Source organism: Pelophylax lessonae, assembly GCF_965119305.1.
Source record: "Pelophylax lessonae genome assembly, chromosome: 2".
Classification (NCBI taxonomy): Eukaryota; Metazoa; Chordata; class Amphibia; order Anura; family Ranidae; genus Pelophylax; species Pelophylax lessonae.
This window is the reverse complement of record NC_138769.1, coordinates 113,737,525-113,763,045: the sequence shown is the minus strand read 5'-3', so window position 1 is coordinate 113,763,045 and position 25,521 is coordinate 113,737,525. Positions and strand designations below refer to the sequence as shown.

Sequence of the window (25,521 nt, the reverse complement as noted above, 5' to 3'; positions counted from 1 at the left end):
GGATGTTACACACAAAATGCAGAGTTAAGTCTTTTTCCATAGATGCACATCTCACTTTAACCCTTCTTCTTCTCTAATACCTCCCCACACACTGTAGGTGTCTCTGCCTCTTTCACATTCAGGGAGATCATCCACTGGGGGTGTCAGCAAACACAATGGCACCCCGGCACCTGCATCTCCTTTGTCCCCATCATGCACTCAGTGGGAGCCACTCAGGAGATCAGATCTGTGGGAGCCATTGGGAGACAAGCTGTCATTAGTGAACACAGAAGCCGGACAAGTGGAGCCAAGTTCCAGCTGAAAAAAAGCCCTGGACCTGTCTAACAATATGCCTTAAGAACAGGGGTTTAGTCTACCTCATTTGCAAATACATGCTTTACATGCTTTAAATGCACATACTCCCATTGTGGAGACTCTCAGAAGTTCCTTAGGAACTATAGAAAACAGGGCGCCTTGACGGGGCCTGTAGCTTACACATGTATTTGCAAACGTGTGCAGACTAAACCCCTCTTCTTAACGCCTTTTGTTAGAAAGGTCAATTCAGTTGGTCGCTGACTGATTGGTAAGTTTGAGCTTGGAAATCTCTTTGTATTTGTTTGACACATGTCACCCTTCCAGTGCTCCTTGCTGCAAGGAGCAGTTATAGGTGGGGGCATTGGCCACTTGTTTGTATTTTGATTATATTGGTCAGCACTGACATCTTTGCTGCCATAGGGCTATGTGCTTGGTGTTCAGTGTGCCCCTTTACCTTTAGAAGGGGTGAGCTCCTTCCAAGTTCACCTGCTCTCTGCTTATCCATTAAAATGCATGTCCTCTCAGTGTGGAGACTCTCAGAAGTTAGAGTTAGGGACTACAGAAAACAGGGTGCCTTGATGGGGCCTGTAGCTTACATTTGCAAATGTGCGCAGACTAAACCCCTGTTCTTAACGCATATTGTTAGACCGGTAAATTCGGTTGGTTGCTGGCTGGTTGGTAAGTTTGAGCTTGGAAATCTCTCTGTATTTGTTTGACATACGTCGCCCTTCCAGTGCCCCTTGCTGCAAAGACCAGTTATAGGTGGGGGCAGTGGCCACCAGTATATGCCTCCATCCCTCATTCTTTCCTATTTCTCCTCAACCCCTTCCTCTATGAATCTCTTTTCTTCTGTCTTTCTAACTTTCCAGTTCCTTAGTAAAACTGATTTATATAGTGACTTTCCTCTACCAGATCAGCTTAAAGTAAGTATGAATATGAATGACTACCTGGAATCTAGCAGTTAGGATTATTATAAGCGATGACATTGTCTCGCTGATGTGAAGCGCCGATGTACTGTATATGTATTAGTAAACAGACTGCACTAATATCGGATGTTCGCATTTGGCTTATAGCTATCATTAATATCTGTAACCACTGTGTGACGTCCTGCATAAATAAAACATGTAAAAAAAAAAAACGGTACTTCTTACAGATAGAATATCAGCATAAAATGGGGAACTCTCTTGGTACATACACTTGTTTTGAAAATTGGTGTGGAGTCAAGCTGTGATACAAAGCGAAGTAAATATCATAATAACACATATTTCCAAACATTCTACATTTTAGAGTAGGTATTGCATTTGGGAAAATCTGTAAATTGGTGTCTCATTTCTGAAGACTACATTTGTACAAAAGGTCTGCAAAGGGAACAGAACAGCATGAAATCACATTTTGCATATAACTAGAAGTTTTCTGATTCTTTTCTGTTTAATAACTGTTGTGTTCTGAAGAATGATGATCATAGGTGTGGGCAGATTCAGTCTTTTTTACTATTTCAGCTCCAGGCCATTTTTTGCGATACGGCACTGCGTTATTTTAACTGACAATTGTGTGATCGTACGACACTGTACCCAAATAAAATATTTGTCTTTTTTTCCCCCACATGTAGAGCTTTATTTTGGTAGTATTTGATCACTTCTGCGCATTTTTTGTTTTTGCGCTATAAGCAAAAAAATAACTGACAATTAAAAAAAATATATATATATATATTTTTTATTTTCTGCTAAAAAACATATCCCGTAAAAAATCAAATTTCTTCATCAATTTAGGCCATTATGTATTGTAAATATACATATTTTTGGTTAAAAAAAAATCCCAATAGGCGTATATTGATTGGTTTGCGCAAAAGTTATAGCGTCTACAAACTATGGGATATATTTATGATTTTTTTTTTTTTTTTACTGGTAATGGCGGCGATCAGCGACTTATAGCAGAACTGCGATATTGGGGTGGACAAATTAGACACTTACACTTTTGACACTGTTTTGGAGACAAGCGGCACTAATATAGTGATCAGTGCTAAAATATGTACTGTCACTGTACTAATGACACTGGTTGGGAAAGGGTTAACTGTGTGCCCGGCCTGTGTTTTACTGTAGTGGGGGAAGTGCTTGTATTAGGGTAAGGCATGCATCGGTGTCCCTGTTTTTGCAGGAACACAGGATCAATGCCTTCCGTACTGACAGAACGGCGATCTGCCTTGTTTACATAGGCAGATCACCGTTCTATCTGTGTCCTAAGTGATCAGCGGGTTCTGATAGACATTGGGTCGGCAGGATCTGCTAATCAGCTCCCGCTGTGTAGAATCACAGTGGGAGCAAGCCTCTGGCGATGCGCACTTATGTCCAATACCCAGAAGTGCATGATCACCTATATATAGGTGATCCTGCTCTGCGGGGCTGCCCTGTAGCCGTAAAACTGCAAAAAGGTGGTCGGCAAGTGCTTAAAGAAATGATGCTGTTATGATTTGAAGAGAATTAAAAAAAAAAAATGTGCATCAAAAGTCCAAAAGGTCACATTCTAAAGCATACTGACGCTAATCCCAAGACAAAAAATATAAGATGTTGCACCTTACCAATTCTTAGATGTGGTAGATAGGTTTTTTTTTTTCCTTTAATCTTCAGTTGACCAATAACATGCCTCCTGTTGTAGGGTGGCTACACTCATTCCTCCTCTGTATACTGGTATATGGAGGAGCAGTGTAGACATTCTTGGACAGTAGCATTGGCAACCAGTGGAGAGGGTAGTGTCAGACTAGTTGATTTTTGCATATATGGCTAACAAATTAAAGCCTAACTCAATCTAACACTCTTTAAGCAGTTCGTTTTTTTTATTTTGTGATAGATTTTTTAACTAAATAAATAAAAGCAGCACTAGGGTCATTGGTTTAAATCTCACCCACGACACTACCTGCCTGGCGTTTGCATGTTCTCTTTTTTCCTGCGTGCATTTCCTCTGGGTATTTCAGTTTCTTCCCACACTTTCTGAGGTAATGGATATTTCAGGCCTCTGAGGTAGTGGATAATTCAGGCCTCTGAGGTAATGGATGTTCCAGGCTGAGGCATAGCCTTTTTTGATGGGGCAAAAAGGGTGTTCTTTCTCTTAGTGATGAATTTGATAAATTTGTCCAGGGATTTGCCATACAGCCACTTTCTATCAAAGGATTAAAGCTAAAAGTGCTTCTTGCACAGATGTTCCACAAAACAACATTTGAGGGCAGCACAGTGGCTAAGTGGTTAGCACTTCCATCTAGCGGTACTTGGGTTGTTGGTTCGAATAACAATTACAGCACAACCTGCCTGGTGTTTGCATGTTTTCCCCATGTCTGTTTGGGTTTCCTACGGATACTCCTGTTTCCTCCCACACTCTAAAGATATGCTGGTATGTTAATTGGCTCCTTTCTAAATTTGCTCTAGTATGTGTATGTATGAATGCGAGTCAGGGATCTTTGATTGTAAGCTCCTTGAGAGCAGGGACTGATGTGAATGTACAATGTACAGCAGACGTCCTCTGACGAAACGCATAGGGTGGAGTCTAATACGTCATACTTCACTTCCGGTCTTTGGAGCCTGAGCCGTGGAACGCGGAAGCTTCCCGGCTAGCACACTGATCTCGGACAGCTTACACCGTGAGTCACTACTTGTTCTTGTCATTGGATTACATGTGTATACTGCTTCATGGGGTATCCTCTCTTTTTGAGCATACAGACAGCCTGAACTCTGCTCATCAGGACTGGGGGTAACCCCGGAAAGTTTACCTGCTTTTACAACACTGCTAATCACAAAAACAGGTGGTATAAAGGGTGAGACACCTAGTAGTCACACAGGTGGATGCCCCTTCTTTTCTCATTTTCATTGGAATTTATTTTGTCTATATTTTACCAATAAGTTCCTTTATTATTTTTGCACACCGCACTTTTAGGAGAAAGTTCTCCATTTATTTTTTTATTTGTCCCTTTTTCTATTCACATATCTATTACATATTTATTTACTTAAGATTCGGTGAGCACCATATCCTCACTGGAATTTGCACTGTATAGTATTTTGTGATTTGAAATAAATTTATCACTGTCTCTCCACTTTCTGTTTGTTTATTTATTGCACATAGCACTTCACTTGGCTTACGGCATTTTGTTTGTTTCAGAACAAAAGTTGGGTATTTCCCCCAGACCATTGGGGCAACATTGTCACTTGTGCACTTTATATTTATATTTCAATATCTGTTTGGTACACCATTCTATCCAGCACTTTGTTATTCACAGGTAGCGCCTTTTTCAACCTCCTTGCACTTTATTTTCCCCGTGTCTGTGTGGGTTTCCTACGGATACTCCTGTTTCCTCCCACACTCCAAAGATATGCTGGTATGTTAATTGGCTCCTTTCTAAATTGACCCTAGTATGTGTATGTATGAATGTGAGTCAGGGATCTTTGATTGTAAGCTCCTTGACGGCAGGGACTGATGTGAATGTACAATGTACAGCGGGTAAAATAAGTATTGAACACGTCATAATTTTTATAGGTAAATATATTTCTAAAGGTTCTATTCATAATTAACATTTTCACCACATGTTGGTAGCAGCACATGCAATTCATACATACAAAGAAACCAAAACAAATAAGCTCAGGAATTAGTTTATCTGTAATAAAATGGAATTGCACAGGGTGAAAAGTATTGAATACGCTAACTGAAATGTGTTTATTACTTTGTATAAAATCTTTTGTTGGTAATGAAAGCATCAATATGCCTCCTGTATGGAGAAACTAGTCACATGCTCAGGTGTGATTTTGGCCCATTCTTCCACACAAAGTCTTCAAATCTTGAAGATTCCGTGGGCCTCTTCTATGAACTCTGATCTTTAGTTTCTTTCAAGTCAGGTGATTGCCTGGGCCATTCCAGCTGCTTTATTTTCTTTCTTTGAAACCAATGGTAAGTTTCCTTGGCTTTGTGTTTGGAATCATTGTCTTGCTGAAATGTCCACCCTTGTTGCATCTTCATCATCCTGGTAGATGGCAGCATATTTTTATTAAGAATATATTGGTGCATTTTTCTATTCATCCTTCCTTTAGTGATATGAAGTTTGCCAGTACCATTTGCTGAAAATAGCCCCACACAGCGTGCATACAGGCCATGGCAGTTGAGTGCATTACTTATTGTTTTCTTCCAAACAATTGTACCTGCTAATTCCAGGTCTTTCTGAAGCTCTCCAAAAGTGGTCCTTGGCTTTTGGACAACTCTTCTAATAATTCTTTTCACTCCTTTCTCAGAAATCTTGCAAGGAGCACCTGGTCATTGCAGGTTTATGGTGAAATTATGTTCTTTCCACTTCCGAATTATGGCCCCATCAGTGCTCACTGGAACATTCAGAAGTTTAGAAATTCTTCTGTAACCAATGCCATCAGTATGTTTTACAAGGTCTTGAGAGAGCTCTTTGCTTTTACCCATCATGAGATATTTCTTAAGTGACACCTTGGTAATGAGACACCTTTTTATAGGCGGTCAGCTGAGACTGAACCAGCTGAAATTAATTTGCACTGACCCGGGGCAGGATTGGTTTCTAATTACCGATATATTTCCGCTGGTGTCTTGGCTTTCCATGCCTTATTGCACCTCCCTTAAAGGAAGTTGGAAAAAAAATGATTTGCTGTCAGGAACAACAGGTAATACAAATGTGTTACAGGGGGCTGAGATAAAAAAAACATAGACTGCTGTGTTAATGCTACTGACAGCCTGAATCCTATATGTCATTTTTGATTCTGCCTATAGTTCCTTTTGAAGTACAAAGTTTTTATTGTATTCAATTTCAAAATCCTTTCTTCAAAGTATTCAGACACCATCAAAGCTGGCATTTGAATTTTTATTCTAGGTTTCTTGCAAAAAAAGATGCACGATATATCTTTTGGAAATTTCCATCAGAGAACAAATCATTTATCTTTCAAGTGAACAACTTGAATAAAACAGCCTTACACTTAACCCCTTTATTACTGTTTTTGTGTCTCCATAAGTAGAGTGATTCTGGTTTGAAGGCTTTAGCTTTTTTTATTTATTTATTTTTTTTTTTTATTTCTTTCTTTTTCTAATATACCACAAGGTGCTTGGACATATTTGATTGGTTTGTGTTCCTGGCTCTGCTTGTTGACACTAATCAGAGGCAGAGATGAATTTTGAGACAACACACTATTTGGGCAACACTCTTTGTTAGGTGATCAATGAGAAATGACCGAGTTCTCCAGCCAAGAGTCAGGCCGGCCATACACTGTTTGAATCTCAGCTGGTTGAGATTGGAATCCTTAATGGGCAGGCTGAATGTACCAAGTAGATTGATTCAGCTTGCCGGATTCTCTTGCGGTTGTTGTTAGTGGCTGCTATAGCTGCTAGCAATAATCACTATCTTCTCCCGGCGGGGGCGGCTTCATCCACCCCGCCTCCCTCGCCCCCCCTGGCCCTCCCTCGTCCCGTCACCCCCTGCCGGGAGAAGACACTTCAGGAGGGATTCCCACATCAACACTATCTGTGTTGATGGGGAAACTGTATGTATTTTTTTCCTGCAACCCCTATATGGCCAGCCTCAGTGCGCTCAGCACTCTCCTTTGCAGTGACCCTAGCAATAAATAACAGAAAACTAACAGCAGGCATACAGTTCATATGAATGTAAAGTGAAACTTAAGACCCACTGTGAAAAAGTGCAAGGAGCTAGAGTTTTTTGGCACAAGAGATATGCAAAGTCTCTTTTCCAATAAATCCTTTGCAATTCTTCTTTTTTGTATGTACAATGCACAGCACATGCACCATGCAGTGTACATCCCAGCTCATGTGTAACATGCCTGGTATAAGCCAGGTGCTGGGGGTGATGTAACTCCTGTGTGCAATACCTGTGGCCATCCATTAGCCAAAGATAGGCAATACGGGACTCAGGATAAGCAACGAGCAGATGGCATTGGCATTGGATAGAGCAGCAACTAGTGCCTGGACCTCTCTCAACTTGATTAGCGCATATTAAGAGGTAAATGTTCCATAATGTGCAAATAGACTGCATACCCTATCACATTATGGCAGGAGCCCACCCCCACCCCCACCCAGTGACATTTCGTTTTAATTTAGCTCCTGCAGTCGTGAATACTTCCATGGATAGAAGTGCAGTTATCTTCTTCCTTTAAACTGAACTCTGTACAAACAGATAAATACACATTTGAAATACATATATGAGAGCCGTTTAACCTGCCGATGGGTTTTCATGACACGTTCATCTATTGCTGGGATTTACATAGTCAGACCAGGCAGCACAGCCCTTGTTGGTGATCCTTCTTTTCTCTATTGAAGGATAATGAAAAAAATTGTTGTCACTTCCCAGGCCTAACTTGGCAGCGAAGTGTTAAGCTCATCTATCATACTATGTTTAGTCCTGGGGTCAGCCTGTTCCTTGTCAGCACATGTTCATGTAGCAGAATCTGATTGGCTTCTAGTGCTGCACTCCTTCTTCCAGACTGAGTGCTGCTGTATAGGGGATTGTACAGTTTAGCATTATGGGGCTAAGTTACAAGTTGGTTTACCTTAAAGGGCTTTTATTAACAATTAAAAGGCTGCAGGACCTTCTTTACAACCTTAATCTAGTGAGTATTCAAGTGACTGCAGAATGTACAGCTATTTCTTGGCTTGTGGGTTTACAGGGCTTATCCATGACTTCTCTTCCCCACGTTATTTACCAGCTGTGCGCTCACTTTATAGTCTATATGATGTACAGTGCATTGCGAAAGTATTCGGCCCCCTTGAACTTTTCGACCTTTTGCCACATTTCAGGCTTCAAACATAAAGATATAAAACTGTAATTTTTTGTGAAGAATCAACAAGTGGGACACAATCATGAAGTGGAACAAAATTTATTGGATATTTCAAACTTTGTTAACAAATAAAAAACTGAAAAATTGGGCGTGCAAAATTATTCAGCCCCCTTAAGTTAATACTTTTGTAGCGCCACCTTTTGCTGCGATTACAGCTGTAAGTCGCTTGGGGTATGTCTCTATCAGTTTTGCACATCGAGAGACTGAAATTATTGCCCATTCCTCCTTGCAAAACAGCTCAAGCTCAGTGAGGTTGGATGGAGAGCGTTTGTGAACAGCAGTTTTCAGTTCTTTCCACAGATTCTCGATTGAATTCAGGTCTGGACTTTGACTTGGCCATTCTAACACCTGGATATGTTTATTTGTGAACCATTCCATTGTAGATTTTGCTTTATGTTTTGGATCATTGTCTTGTTGGAAGACAAATCTCCTTCCCAGTCTCAGGTCTTTTGCAGACTCCATCAGGTTTTCTTCCAGAATGGTCCTGTATTTGGCTCCATCCATCTTCCCATCAATTTTAACCATCTTCCCTGTCCCTGCTAAAGAAAAGAAGGCCCAAACCATGATGCTGCCACCACCATGTTTCACAGTGGGGATGGTGTGTTCAGGGTGATGAGCTGTGTTGCTTTTACGCCAAACATAACGTTTTGCATTGTTGCCAAAAAGTTAGATTTTGGTTTCATCTGACCAGAGCACCTTCTTCCACATTTTTGGTGTGTCTCCCAGGTGACTTGTGGCAAACTTTAAACGACACTTTTTATGGATATCCTTAAGAAATGGCTTTCTTCTTGCCACTCTTCCATAAAGGCCAGATTTGTGCAGTATACGACTGATTGTTGTCCTATGGACAGAGTCTCCCACCTCAGCTGTAGATCTCTGCAGTTCATCCAGAGTGATCATGGGCCTCTTGGCTGCATCTCTGATCAGTCTTCTTCTTGTATGAGCTGAAAGTTTAGAGGGACGGCCAGGTCTTCGTAGATTTGTAGTGGTCTGATACTCCTTCCATTTCAGTATTATCGCTTGCACAGTGCTCCTTGGGATGTTTAAAGCTTGGGAAATCTTTTTGTATCCAAATCCGGCTTTAAACTTCTCCACAACAGTATCTCGGACTTGCCTGGTGTGTTCCTTGTTCTTCATGATGCTCTCTGCGCTTTAAACAGACCTCTGAGACTATCACAGTGCAGGTGCATTTATACGGAGACTACACACACAAGTGGATTCTATTTATCATCATTAGTCATTTAGGTCAACATTGGATCATTCAGAGATCCTCACTGAACTTCTGGAGAGAGTTTGCTGCACTGAAAGTAAAGGGGCTGAATAATTTTGCACGCCCAATTTTTCAGTTTTTAATTTGTTAACAAAGTTTGAAATATCCAATAAATTTCGTTCCACTTCATGATTGTGTCCCACTTGTTGTTGATTCTTCACAAAAAATTACAGTTTTATATCTTTATGTTTGAAGCCTGAAATGTGGCAAAAGGTCGAAAAGTACAAGGGGGCCGAATACTTTCGCAATGCACTGTATATCTCTTTCCTTCCATGCTGTCTACAGCCATACAGCTAATTTTTTTCTTTTTCAATAAACTTCTAGCAGTGAACAGTAAAACAGAAAAAAGTATTATTATGACTAATTTGTAGCCAAAAGGTTGAACCTTCAAACGTGTTTGTTTGTTCAGATTCTTGTGTTTTAATGGTTCTGACCTTACTTTGTGTTTTTTTTTTTTTTTTTTAGCCAACAGCTACAGGAGAACAAAAAACAAAACCAACACAGAACAGTGTCCGTGCTCTCAGAGGCCTTGGCCTATCTCCAGATTTGGTAGGTTGAAAAAAATATCCTTTATATATAATATCTTTAATAAATATCCTTTTCTGTAAACACTCATTACTTACTGATGGTATAATACTTTTATTTCTTTATATGATCTGCCCATAGAGTGAATCAATATGAGCCAATTGGACTTTATTGCATTACTTTTAATGTTAATAAATAAAATTGCTGCTCAAAAATATAATGTAACCGTCATGTGATCAATATCCCATCAGTTTGTACTCAGTTTTTTTGCACATTATGAATTTTGCATTTATTTATCAGTATTAGTTTTGTCAGCACCTTTAACACTTTATAAAAGGTTACTATATATTGGCACTTCTTGGAGGATTCGGATCCATCTATTTGCACTGATTGAACAGGAACTGTTTTCTGCACATTATGAACTTTGCAATTATTTATCAGTATTAGTTTAGTCAGCACCATTGGTACTTTACAAGAGGTCACTATATATTGGCACTTGTCTAGATTTATTTTGGCACCAAACTTCATTTTTATATATGTGATTTCTACACATTATTTATCGTTTATTAGTTTTTACCTATATCTGAGTACAAACTGACGGGATATTGATCACATGACGGTTAAATGATATTTTTGCGCAGCAATTTTATTTATATTAGTTACGCTGTATGAGATAGTGGATTGCTTGCAGCAATTATATTGTTAATTGGTTGCTCGTAGGATTTATCGTTTTAATTACTTTTATTGTTATTCATTTGGGATTTAGACATTACCCACTTGACCTCTGGAAGATTTACGCATCTTCATGACCAGGCCATTTTTTGTGATACGGCACTGCTTTTACTTTAACTGACAATTGCGCGGTCATCCAATGCTATACCCAAATTGATGTCCTTTTTTTTGTTGGTATTTAATCACCACTTTGCTTTTTATTTTTTATAAACCAAAAAAAGACTCTTATTTTGAAAATGAACCCCAATATTTTTTACTTTCTGCTATAAAACACATCCAATAAAAAATAGAAAAAATCAAGTTTCTTCATAAATGTAGGCCAATATGTATTCCGCTACATATTTTTGGTAAAAAATCCCAATAAGTGCATATTGATTTAGTGTCTACAAACTATGTAATTTTTTATTTATTTATTTTTTACTAGTAATGGCAACGATCAGCAACTTATAGCAGGACTGCGATATTGCGTCAGACATTCTGACACTAACTGATGCTTTTGTCACTAATACAGTGATCATTGCTCAAAATGTCACTGTACTAATGATTCTGGCTGGGAAGGGGATAACATCAGAGGCAATCAAAGGGTTAACTGTGTGCCTAGCCAGTGTTACTATACTGTGTGAAGTGCTTTTACTAAGGGAAGAGATGGAATTTATTCCCTGCTTTGCAGGGAGAAATAATCTATCCCTTCCCTCCTGTCAGAACGGCGATCTGCCTTGTTTATATAGACAGATCACAGTTTTGTCTCTCTGCCTGATGATCAGCGGATGGCGGAGGGCATCAAGTACCCTATAAACACTGATTGGCTTCCACTGTGTGTAATCGAGCCGCCAGCAGCGTGTATGCGCACCCCCTACCCAGAAGTGTCTGGTCATATATATATATATATATATATATATATATATATATATATATATATATATATATACGCGTGTGTGTGATCCCGCGCACAGGTGCCGCCCTGTAGCAGTAAATCTGCTACAAGGCGGATCTAAAGTGGTTAAAGAGTAATTGCCATTAAGAACCACTTCTCACGTAAATAAAATGTTTTCAACAAACTGATGTTGGCCTTGCTATATCAATTTAATATGCTTTTTATCAGTAATAGTTCTTGTAGGTATCTTCAATCTCTGACAATAAGGAAAAGATTAACTGCACTCCTAAAAATATTCAAATGCTGGTAAATGTATTCATCTTGACTACATGATCGGAGAGTCACCGCCTGGTCTTTTCCTTCGGATTTGTGTGGTCTGCGAAGCATTGGACAATCCCCCGCTGGTGTTTAGCACCCAAACTTTCATAAGGTGACCCGATCTAGGGATTACAAGCAGCCTTCCCCCCCCTCCTGGCCCACACAATGGTGTCCAGCAGCTGCCCGAGAAGCCTCAGTGACAGCAGGAAGAAAGTGAAGTTTTCTTTGTCTGAGTGGACTCATTACTGTCACTGATAATGTACAGACCTTCTCCCACATAAAGATTTAGGTGTGGGTAAGCTTTACAGATAGCAGCCAGTAGATTTGGTGATGTAAGGACTAGCACAGGACCTACAACAGAAAACCTCTGATCCTCCTAAAAGTGTAAGAGGGTGAAGAAAACGTCAGGGCTATTCCTGGCAAAAGGCATACTGATTTGATTTGAAGGGCAGCCTTAGTAAGTGCAAATTTAATTTTTTTGAAGTATGTAAGCAGCCAGAAAAGTGTTACCTGATAACAAGGTCTCTTTAAAGTGGTTGTATCCCCAAAAAAACAAAAACAAACCCTGCAGGACAATGGCATAATGTGCAAGAATGCATCACATACTAGCACATTATGAAATACTTACCTTTAAAATGAAGCCCCGACACGGTCGCCCGGACACCGCTGAGGCAGCTGACATGTTCCCTCGGCGTCTCTTCCAGGTTTGGCGGCTCCGGCGCTGTGAGTGGCTGGAGCCGCGATGCCATTGCTCCCGCACATGCGTGGGAGTTCACTTTCCGGCAAGGAGCTCTGAACGTCCGGCAAGATACGCTAGACCTTCAGAGTGCATGCTGCATGAATATCTCCTAAACCGTGTAGGTTTAGGAGATATTAATTTACCTACAGGTAAGCCTTATTATAGGCTTACCTGTAGGTAAAAGTTAAAAAGCGGAGTATACTACCACTTTAAGAGCTTGATTGGCAGGACACAGGTGGCAGGCATTATGGTGACAAAAGAAGCCGCAGAGCTGCTGGCTCCATGTAGTGTTTCCGTCCCAACAATATTGTTCTGAACCTTATGGGATAGGTCATGTTAGAAGGATGTGACCGCCCACCATTCTCCTCCTCCCAGCTGCCACAGCAGGGGATTATCAACCAATCGGCGCTCTGAAATTAGGTATACAGCGGCAGATTTTTTATAAATAACATACACTGGGTCACATACTGCAATCTAACACTATGGATTATAGCAAGAAATAAAGTGGCTTTACAACCACTTTAAACATTGACAAAAAAACCCCCTGGAAGCTGATTGGTTTCTATGCAGAGCTGCACCAGATTTTGCACTCTTCAATTTTAGTAAATCAACCCCTATATCTTTCCCAACTATATCATTCTATATGGACAGAAGATACTACCTTTTTGGACACTTGTCTTATGAACTAGGAGTCTTAAGTGATATTAAAGGCTCAGCTTTTTTTAAAATAATAAACGTTATACTTATCTGCTCTGTATAATGATTTTGCACAGAGCAGCCCCGATCCTCTTCTTCTTCCTGCCAGTGCTCCAGGATCCCTCCCCTTGATCAGTACCCCAATAGCAAGTCACTTGCTATGGGGGCACGTGTGTGTGCTTGCTCCCGAGCCCTACTCTATGCTTCCATAAGACACATAGAGCTATGGCTCGGCCCCACCTCCTGCTCTCTCCTCATTGGCTCACTGGCTGGGATTGACAGCAGTAGAAGCCAGTGGCTCCTGCTGCAGTCTGAGCCAATGAGGTGAGGGAGTCCCAGGATAGCCAAGGCTCTCGTGCACATTGCTAGATCAAGAGGGGGCTCAGGTGAGTTTTAGGGGGGGGGCTGTGGGGGGAGCAGCAAACAGAAGATTTTTTTACCTTCATGCATGGAATGTATGAAGGTAAAAACCTTCAGCCGTTACAACCACTTTAAAGTGACTTTGTGCTTTGCCCATGCAGGACACATCAAAGGATTTACTCTACTGCAAACCTCCACTGGGAGCAAAACATTTTACCTTACACAGGCTATGAGTCTTAAAGTGTAAGTTACATGCTCCTTTATTAGAGTAAGCCTTTTGTAATCTGCACTGAGTGTAGCAATGTAGGAGTAAAGAAAAGGTAAGTATATGCTGCTGGGGGTATGGGAAACCAATTGCTTTATACTCACTGATTAAAGCACAGGTTTACTTTGAGCATCATATCCTTGTGGATTACAAGTGCAGAATATTTTCGTGGTATTAAAGTGCAAGTACAGGCAAAACCTAACTAACCATCAACCTGCTCTCTGCCACATTCTTACCCTTATCTATCTAACCCTGTAAAGCAAAATTGCTAAACTTACCTATTCTGCAGCCGATCTGGTCCGGTCTCCAGTGGTGGAAGGTCTGTGCAGGAGATGACCGACAACGGCTGTGAAATGGCTAGGAAGTGCGGTCATCCATTGAGTTACTATGGGGCTTCCGTTGTTGGCGGCCTCTCATGCACCCACCTCCACGCTTAAGCCACCCCTGACAGCTGATGCTAATTAGGGGATTGGAGGACCTTAATTATGAAGAGTGTCTGCAATTGCTTGATTTATTCTCCCTGGAGAAGAGACGCCTGAGAGGGGACATGATAGCAATTTATGAATATCTCAATGGTGATCTTGGCATAGAAAAAAAGCTATTCAGTCGAAGGGATTGCATGAGAACTCGAGGGCATACAATGCGATTCGAGGAGAAGTGTTTTAACCTAAGGCAACGTGGGGGAATCTTTACTGTTAGGGCTACAAGATTGTGGAATTCTCTACCACAAGAGGTGGTTTCTGCGGGAAGTATGGTGGCTTTCAAAAGACTCTTAGACGTACATCTCAAGGATCAGAACATTCAGGGGTATGTGAGATGATTACGGCCACACACACCTACATAGGTTGAACTGGATGTACTATTGTCTTTATTCAACCTCACCTACTATGTAACTATGTAACATTTTATCTATCCTATTTAGTATTTTTTGGGATTACCATCACCAAGGAACCATTATTGCTTTTGCTTTCTTAGTTCGAATGGGCTTCAAATGGCAGCTGCTATTATAACTATTGATTTATTCTAATTTATAAATAATGGATATGTTTTGATCTTGGTATTTATGTGATGTGTAAATATGAGCGTTGATGCATATACAATGTGCATGTTGTGTGGTCCTGCTGAGTATTGTAATTGGTGTTTCGTGATTTATTAAAGTTATTTTAAGCTATGGTAATTTGTCTACTTAGCTATATCGTTCTTTGGTGGAAAATCACAATTATAGTGGGTTTCCCTATAAATGGTCTTCTATATCCATCATGTCCTATAATATGTTTTACTGCCTATAACTACAATAAAATAAACTTAGTGTTCTAGTTCTTGTTAGTCCTATAGAGCAAAAAAAACGAATTCTCCTGATCAGCTGACAGTTATATTTATTTAAAACCACACCTTTTTCAAATTAGAGTGGGGAAAAAGTTATTATTTGGTTGCCTGTATAAGGCCCCTCTCACACATACGGTCCGTTTGTCCGTTTTTCATCCATCCGTTGACAGATGAAAAACGGACATCAATGCATCTCTATGTAAAAAACGGATGACAACGGATGATCATCAGTTAACATCCGTTTTCATCCGCTTCCGTCAATGTCTGTTTTTTTGAACGGATGAATGTCCTATTTTTCATCTGTCAAAAAAACGGATTGGACGAAAAACATATGTCAGTTTTTCATCCGTTTTTGCATTGGTAGTGGATGTAAAAAAAAACTGATGAAAAATCAATGAAAAATCAATGAAAAATGGATGAAAAACGGATGAAAAACCGATACATTTTGACGTGACTGAACTGATGAACTGAACGGACCGTATGTGTGCCTTACACTGGGGAGATTTTTCTTCACTTTCTGTAATCAGGATGCAACAGAAAATGAGAGGAAATTTCTTCAAAGTAAAGTGAATTTCCTTCTTAAAGAGATGACACAGGATCAGGTATCCCCATTTGAGGATTTTTCCTTACTTGTTGCTCTGGTGACAACTTAAAATGTTTTATTGTTGCCCTAATTTTTGTCTGGGTGACAGTAGTCACCAAGGCAAATAGAGAGGGCGAATTTCCATAGTCAGGACACAGACAGCAATAAAAAAAAAAGAAACCTTCCCTACTTTAAAAAAAAAAAGGTTTTAACCCTATGCACAGTGATGCTTCGACTGCCCTTTAAAACAGGGCTTGACAAATTTGGTTTGAACCTAGGAGCCAGCTAAAGAAAGGAGCCAGTTTTTTTTTTAACTAACAAATCTTACGGGTGGAACATGTAACATGTTCCTGAAGGTAAACTTATCTTGTAACCCTTTCACAGCCAGAGCCGTTTTTGCATTTTTTGCACACATTTAAAAAATAATGCATGGCCTAAGAAAATACAAAAACCCCCAAACAATTATATATTTTCTGAAAACAGACACCCTAGAGAATAAAATGGTGGTAGTACCAATTTTTTATGTCACATGATATTACCGTGAAGATAAAAAAACTCATTAAAAGTTCATTTTAGGAGGCACAAAAATGCACTAAATTACCCAAGTTTTTGGTAAAATATAAAAGTCGAGGTTGCACCAAGTAAATAGATACCCAACATATCAAACCTTAAACATGACAATCCCCTATATTTTCAATAGGCGACACTTTAAAAGCCCCCCTATAGGTAATTAATTTAGCTCTACAAAGAAGGTCTGGTGCTAGAATTATTGTTCTCATTCTGGTGTGCACGGCAATATGTAACATGTATTGCAATCAATGTTTTCAGGTGTAGGCACCCCCCCCCAACATGCATTTAAGTTTGTACGTGGGGGTGGGGCTCAATTTATTAACTTTTTTTTTCCATTACATAGGGGACAGAAAGACCCCTTTGTGATGATTTAATTGCTGACAGGTTCTCTTTAATGAGACATAAAAGACCCTGCATGTCTCCTCTGTGCTCCAGTGAATGTAATGCAATGCACCTCGCAAAGCATTACATTCTTTTCTGGCCTTGGTGGACTGGGAAACCTTTAATGGGGACCCAGAAGTCACGTCACACATCACTTCCGGGTCAACAACTAGTATGGGAGGAGAGTGGTCGTGTGTCCGCTCTTCTCCCTCCCCTCTACCTGGTGGCACCCACTATGCTGTTCCTGGGCCGGCAGATGGGCAAGCGGTGCCTGGGATACATAGTGGGGGGGGGGGGGGGGTACACGCAGTGTGTGGGGAGCATTCGGATGGCAGCCTAGGCGCCAGGACGAAACTTCTTGTCGCCATGGCAACCTGGTGCCTGGGCTTTGTCGAGCCCTGCTTTAGATCATCCTTCAGACCTCAAAATCCTGTTGTGATATCTCCTTTTATTACCCAGCTAACAACTGGGGCAGCTGCTAAATTTAACAGAACTAATACATTATAGCCAATTGGCATGGCACCTCTTAATATGCTTTCATATTCAGGTCCTCTGCTGTGTAAACATATGCAATGCTAGTGAGAACGAACATACACACAAGTTATATTGTATACATTAGTTTGACTGATTTTGGGAACAAATATGCAGGATTACAATGTTTTATAAATATAAGAGATTATGCTTAGCATTCCATATACGTAAGGATTTGTTGTATGCATATGCAGCTGCTTTTAAAAACAAATCTGCACAGAAATTAGATAAACGTCTTTAATTGATGAATATGCACGAAATCTATGCTTTATTATGATCATCCCACCTAATAAAACCATCAACCTCCTAATCCTACCCAACTGTTGCAAAGAAAAAGTTTTTTTTTCGCTTTGTGTCTCCTTACATACCACACCTATCGCTGCCCATAAACTTCACATGACTCTCGGGCCTCTTGCACACAGACACTGTGGGTCCTTACAACGTAAGTTCCAGCATATTTCCCCCCCCGTCTGGGAAGCCCATGCTCTGCGTACAATTTCCCAATATCAATGACTGTCTTCAGCTGTACTTAGGAATACACTAGTACCAGCGTAAACACTTGTGTAGTGTACGGGCATAGTCCAAGAGCAGAAATTGATTTATTCTTGTAGTACGCCCATATGCTGTAAGAGTGTTTACATGAGTACTGGTTTATACCTGATACAGCTGTGCACACTCATCCATGTCTATTGGTACCTGTGTACAGCATCTGGGCTTCCCTGATGGGGAAAATATGACAGATCTTTCGATGCACGAGCTCAGGGCTGCTGTGTGCAACAGGCCTTACACAGCTGGCAGTGACAACTGCATGCTGGGCATAGGAATTTTAGGAGTAGGAATAATCTTCCTCATGTTAGGCCTACTCCTGTGATAATTGGGGAATATGTGACTGATTGAAGGAATAAGCAGCAAGAGATCCGTAGAAAGCAGAAGAGCGTGTTGAATGAGGAACAGATGTACAGAATACAGTGTCTTCTCCAGCAGGCCCTCAGAAGAACAAGGGACAAAACAATAATAACATGAAAAAATGTCACTCCATATCTTCTGTAGATGACCAAAATCAGATGCAGTAATGGATAGGATTGGCCTTAGATGATCTCACATTACAGTGTTATCAGGAAAAGGGGTGTCTAGGCACACCCAGATGTCAGGAAGGGCACTGCAACTTTTGGAGTAAAGAAGAGATGTCTCGATGGCCACACTCCAATAAAAGGGAGCAAGCGAGGGAATAAGATACAGCAGGCAACACTGTAATACTGCAATAATGTACTTCCTCCTGTATCTTTTTCCCTCGCTTGCTGTATGGACTGTCCTTTTTATGCTTTTTTTTTATACAAATAAAGGTGATTTTATTGGATTGTGGCAATTCAGACATCTCAGACTTTCTGCTACGCGCAGGGCCAGCACCCTTTGGTTGTGCAGTAGAGGTGAAACTTCAAGGGTGATTACCTTGAGCGCTGTACTGCTGCGCTGCAACTTTTCATGAGAAATCCAAGACAGTTCTCATCCACACATACGGTCGTTCTAAACACACCTCAGAAAAGCATCTGTGGTGATACTGTCGCTCCTGAATGCTGCATTTTTATGATGCAAAGTGGGATTTTTTAGGGTACTGCTTAGCCACAATTAACCTTACTACATAGCTTTGTTCACACATCCGGTGGTTCTGAACACAATTCTTAAAGTCTATCCATGGTCCATCGCTTTTCAGAGGTGGTTCAGATCTTTTATATAGGTGTTCAGGAGGTAGAACTGTTGTCTTCTGAATGCCTGTTTTTTTTCTGATCTAAAGGAGAATTTTCCATTGTAGTTGTTGGCATGTGATCACGCTGCGGTCACGTTGATTTAAGAGGGCGTGCTTGGCAAAGGGCACCACCTGCCAAATGTAACATGATGAGGACAATTTTGCTATAGCACAATACAACAAATCTTCACTGCTTGCTTAAAGGTCCTCTTTAAAATTGTGGTTCCTATGAACACTATGAATACAGAGTCGGGGCCAAAACTACCCTTGGGCCAATATTACAGAAAACTTTGAAGTTGGAGGGATTTATACAAGAGAGCTGGTACTGCTGTTTTAGGCTGGGTTCACATATGTGCAAATTGGATGCGGTTTTCACAGGAAGGCCCCAGACCCCAGGCTGGAAACCGCAGCTGCACATATGTGAACCCAGAACCCTCCAAGACATGGAACTTTCTTTTATGTAACTTTTAAGATCCAACACAACAATTGCAATATGGCACTGCCACTGTTTAAGTAGGGATTTTTACAAATACAGTAAAACCTTGGATTGCGAGCATAATTATTTCCGGAAATATGCTTATAATCCAAAACACTTGTATATCAAAGCTAATTTCCGCATAAGAAATAATGGAAACTCAGATGATTCGTTCTACAACCATTTATTCGTAAGTCCTTCAGTTTAGAGTCCATATAAAAAGACTATAGCAATGTGATAGGTTGTGTAACCATAAAATGTCCATCCACAAATGGCGCCTCCACCAGGGGATTAGAAGCAAAATCCAGCAGGAACTACAGAGTATAAAAGAGAAGAGAGGCGCCTCTAAGTGTAGCAACCACCGGCTCTCACCGCTATCAGTCTGCAATCGTGACCGGTAAGACTACCCTGCAGTAGAGTGATCTGAAAGCGAGGCTCGAAGCGCTAGTGGAGCGCAGTGTGGAAGGGATGACCTTGATGGTGGGGAGGAGGAAGGTCGATGTGGACAGCTTTACCCCAGATGCCTGCATACTTAGATGTGCCTGTTTTATCATCAGCCACGTGAGTTGCTAAATGTTTCACCTTCATTAAATGTAACCATATTGCTACACTTAGAGGCGCCTCTCTTCTCTTTTATACTCAGTTGTGACGTGATGCTACTTGTATATAATGACATCACTTGTTTATCAAGTAAAAATGTATTAAAAAATGTTGTTTGTCTTGCAAAGCGCTTTCAAACCAATTTACTCTCAATCCAAAGTTTTACTTGATCTATTTTACATTGAGATGTTACATGCATTGGCCAGGAAATGTATGGGTTAATAAAGTGTTTAGAAATGATGAATAGACCTGGTTGCATACATTTCTCAGTGGAGATGTACATATGTTCTTACTATCCCTCCTAATAATCTAGCATTTTCCACTGAACAGCTCCTCATTTCAATAAAAATATTTTATTTCAATTTGACCATAGATCTTTATGCAGCTTCATAACCATCTCAGTACAAGGATTGTCAAACAGTCAATGCTTTTAACAATTTTAAAGATACAAAATTATTATTTCTCAATGTTTATATTTTTTCTTTACAGATTGTGTGCAGAAGTACCAAACCTATTGAGATGGCTGTAAAACAGAAGATCTCTATGTTCTGTCATGTTGAACCAGAACAGGTAAGTTACAGTGGCAATAAAAAAGAATGTGAATCCCAGCATTGTTTTTTTTTTGGACAGCAGAGGCTTCCTCAGTTGGGTTTTGCCATGGACACCTTGCCTGTTCAAAGGCTCACGTATTGTAGACTCATGAACAGGGATGTTTGCTGTTTTTTAGTGATGTCTTCCAGCCTTTAGCTGTTACTTGTTGGTTCTTTTTTTACCTCATTGAGGATTCTGCACCTTGAGAGTCACCTTGGCTGGGCACCCACTTCTAGGAAGAAATGCCACTGTACAAAATTGTAGTCTGTCTAATGATAGATACCTAAACACTAGGAGATTGCTTTGTATCCCTTACCAGCCTTGGGCCGCCCATACGTGGGAGGAAAGAAATTTACAGACAGTGTTGGTGGGGGAATTTTTCCCGCCGAGCCGTTGTGTTCTCCCGGCGGGGGGGGGGGGGGTTAAGGGGGAGCCGTCCCCATCAGGAGAACACAGTGATTATTGCTAGCGGCTTAACAACAGGTAGCGATAGTTGCATGTAAAATCAGGCAGGCTGGTTGTACCCAAATCGATCGTGGGTACATTTAGCCTGCCCATACATAGTTCGAATCTTGGCCGGTTAAGGGGGAGCCGTCCCCACCAGGAGAACACAGTGATTATTGCTAGCGGCTTAACAACAGGTAGCGATAGTTGCATGTAAAATCAGGCAGGCTGGTTGTACCCAAATCGATCGTGGGTACATTTAGCCTGCCCATACATAGTTCGAATCTTGGCCGGTTAAGGGGGAGCCGTCCCCACCAGGAGAACACAGTGATTATTGCTAGCGGCTTAACAACAGCTAGCGATAGTCGCATGTAAAATCAGGCAGGCTGGTTGTACCCAAATCGATCTTGGGTACATTTAGTCTGACCATACATAGTTCGAATCTTGGCCGGTTAAGGGGGAGCCGTCCCCACCAGGAGAACACAGTGATTATTGCTAGCGGCTTAACAACAGCTAGCGATAGTCGCATGTAAAATCAGGCAGGCTTGTTGTACCCTAATTGATCTTGGGTACATTTAGCCTGCCCATGCATAGTTCGAATCTTGGCCGGTTCCTGCTAAACTGGCTGAGATTCAAATAGTTTGAGACCGGCTTTAAATGTCCTGGAGGAAAATCTCCCCAATAGGTACATAAATAGCAATAAAAACCAAGAGAGGCTCAACCCCTCTTACCCTCCTTGTCCCAAACTAACTAAAAAAGTTTGCTTGATTGGGGCTTTAAAATATGTCTATATCAAATATCTTCAAATTCTGATTCAAAAGTTTATTTTGGACCAACTGAATGGCATGCAGTATATTGTACACTGCAGTATACTTGTAAAGCCTGGCTGATTCATCAATGTACATTTCTACTTTTCCTGCTTGGAGTAAGTAGTCCCTTGCCATAACATATTTGCTTTAAGGTCTGGGGAGAATTAAAAAAAGAAAAAAAAAATCATCTGCCCAGTACATGTACATCTTCCTATGTTTTGTCTATTTAAAGGGGTTCTAAAGGCACGTTTTTTTTTACCTTAATGCATTCTCTGCATTAACCTGAGTGCAGCCGCCACCCCAAAACCTTCCCTGTATGGTGATAGTACTGAGAGATCAACCCCCTGTGGTTAATATGCAGAAGTACAAGCCAGTGTGCACTGGACCTGAACGACTGCTGCAATCACTGTAGTAGTAATTCATACCTAAATGTCAGCTTTCAAGTGAGTCTTTCCTCCTGGCTCCATCTCCCCTGCCACATTCTAAATCACCCCAACTTTATTTTTTCATTTTTGTTTTTTCATTTTTTGTCGGCTCCACCTCCTGTGGTGCCATTCTAGCCTAGGCAAGAATGACATGTCCTGCTCTTGCAGCCTTCTGCGATACATTACATATCCCAGGAGGCTGCAGATGTAGGACAAACAGAGGATGGTGGGCATCATCGTGGGCTGGCTGCCTGAACCCAGAAGAGGCAGAAGGCTCACAATGACAAAGGTAGACTAAGATGGTGGCAGGGGACCCAGGCCAAGATACCTGAACAGCAGATCGCAGCAGGACAACACTAAATCTGGTCGGGTGAGTATATGAATGGAGGACAAATCTGAATGATGGGAAAGAGGGGATATAAAAATGCAGGTGGGAGTGAAGTTTCATGTTAACCCTTAAAGTGGTTGTAAAGCCTTAAGGTTGGCTGCAAAGCGTGGGCCAACACAACATTGATCCCTATGGACTAAGACTGGGATGCCATTAAAGTTTCTGTGCATGTATATTACCAAATGCTTTTGGTAATATAGTGTATCAGTTAATCAATCTTCTGTCATAAAGCAAACTGTTCTTTAAATTCAAATCTTCATTGTGAATTCCATGTGCTTTAAACCTTTTTCCCATTCACCCCTGTGTTCACAATGTGCTCACCTTATTGTCTTGACCTACAATGTCCTGTATGTAAGGTCAAAAAATGTGTTATTCCCAAACGGCAACTCTCTGGTCACTAGGTGCTTTCTGTGTATTTGTAGTAAGGTATCACACTCCTGTCCACTAGGATACCTCATTCCAGAGAGAAAGTGATTTTGGTCCCTGTAAGGCTGAATTTATATACAAACTGCCATACTGTTATACTTTAGTGACGTTTTAAGAAAAATGGGGGGGGGGGGGGCAGCCTCCAATGGTAGTGAAAGCCAATGCACTTTATTATTAAAAACCACACTCACATACTCTACAAAAAACACGAGTATATCAAGAAAATACATGGAGATACCACTACTTCTGGTCCGCAGGTGTACAGGCTCCACCCTATGTGTTATGTCACGTGTCACTTGACTTCATCAGGGGAAAGAGCCTTGTGGATTTTCCAATGAAAAAGGCAGAATGCTGAACGTGTTGAAAAAAACAAAACCCAAGTATTCACAGCGTTTCACTTTTTCCATATTTTGTAATGTGTAGCCTTATTCCAAAATGGATTAAATAAAATATTTTCCTCAAAATTCTGCAAACAATACCCCATAATGACAATGTGAAAGAAGTTTGTTTGAAATCTTTGCAAACCTATTAAAAAAAAAAAAAAAACACATGTGCATAAGTATTCAGAGCCTTTGCCATGACACTCAAATTTGAGCTTAGGCGCCTCCTGTTTCCACTGATCATCCTTAAGATGCTTCTACAACTTGATTGGAGTCCACCTGTGGTAAATTTAGTTGTTTGTACATGATTTGGAAAGGCACACTCCTGTCTATATAAGGTGTCACAGTTAACAGTGCATGTAAGAGCACAAACCAAGCCATGAAGTCCAAGGAATTGTCTGTAGATCTCTGAGACAGGATTGTATTGAGGCACAGATTTGGGGAAGGGTACAGAAAAAGGTCCCAATGAGCACAGTGGCCTCCATTATCCATAAATGGAAAAAGTTTGGAACCAGAGCCAAACTGAGCGAACAGAGGGGAAGGGCCTTAGTCAGGGAGGTGCCTAAAAACCCGACAGAGCTCCAACGTTTCTCTGTGGAGAGAGGAGAACCTTCCAGACGAACAACCATCTCTGCAACACTCCACCAATCAGGCCTGTATGGTAGAGTGGACAGATTGAAGCCACTCCTCAGTAAAAGGAACATGACATCCCATCTGGAGTTTTCCAAAAAGCACCTGAAGGACTCTCAGACCATAAGAAACAAAATTCTCTGGTTTGATGAAACAAAGATTAAACTCTTTGGCCTGAATGGCAAGCGTCATTTCTGGAGGAAACTAGTTTTCGCTCGTGACCTGGCCTATACCATCCCTACAGTGAAGCATGGTGGTGGCAGTATCATGCTATGGGGATGTTTTTCAGTGGCAGGAACTGGGAGACTGGTCAGGATCATGGGAAAGATGAATGCAGTAATGTACATGAAAACCTGCTCTAGAGCACTCTGGACCACAGACTGAGGCGAAGGTTCATCTTCCAACAGGACAACGACCCTAAGCACACAGCCAAGATAACAAAGGAGTGGCTATGGGACAACTCTGTGAATATCCTTGAGTGGCCCAGCCAGAGCCCAGACTTGAACCCGATTGAACATCTCTGGAGAGATCTATAAATGGCTGTGCATGGGCATCCATCCAACCTAAAGAAGCTTGAGAGATCCTGCAAAAAGAATGAGAGAGAGAAACTGCCTAAAAATAGGTGTGCCATGCTTGTAGCATCATACTCAAAAAGACTTGAGGCTGTAATTGGTGCCAAAGGAGCTTCAACAAAGTATTGAGCAAAGGTTGTGAATACTTATGTACATGTGATTTTTTTGTTTTAATAAATTTACAAAGATTTCAAACACACTTTTTTCACTTTGCCATTATGGGGTATTGTTTGTAGAATTTTGAGGAAAATAATGCATTTTATCAATTTTGGAATAAGGCTGTAACATAACAAAATGTGGAAAATGTTAAGCGACGTGAATAATTTCCAAATGCACGGTAGATGAGTATCATTGAGACCTACGTACCACTGAAACGCATATTCTGATGCATTTCTAGGGGCAAGCCCTCTTTGTCAGAAGGTAGATGTACCCCACTTGCATTAACCGCACTATGTCCAGGTTAAGTCATTGTCATTCATTAGATGTCGTGGCTGCATTAGTTTTCTTTTCTTTGGCTTTTTTACCTCAGTTTTAACTTGGCGATCTGTTCAATAACACACCTTGATGATGTTGATATGTATCAATTGTAAATGCTAAATTGTTTTTTAGGGCAATTTGTTCCCTACGAAATAGTTATCCTTTAATGATAAAACTACATAGTGTAAGGAGTGATTGCCATGACTATGAAACAAATAAATAAGATTCCAAGATAAATCCAATAGAAATGCAACTCATCAA

General features: G+C 40.8%; 1 protein-coding gene across 1 annotated transcript in view; it reads left to right on the top strand.

Moving 5' to 3' along the window:
* Window positions 1-25,521, top strand: part of CTPS2 (CTP synthase 2) — a 459,116-nt gene that overhangs the window by 83,235 nt on the left and 350,360 nt on the right. The window contains exons 7-8 of the mRNA XM_082245048.1: window positions 9,865-9,948; window positions 20,608-20,688. Coding sequence (XP_082101174.1) covers window positions 9,865-9,948; window positions 20,608-20,688 — 165 coding nt within the window. The remainder of the gene's footprint in view (window positions 1-9,864; window positions 9,949-20,607; window positions 20,689-25,521) is intronic.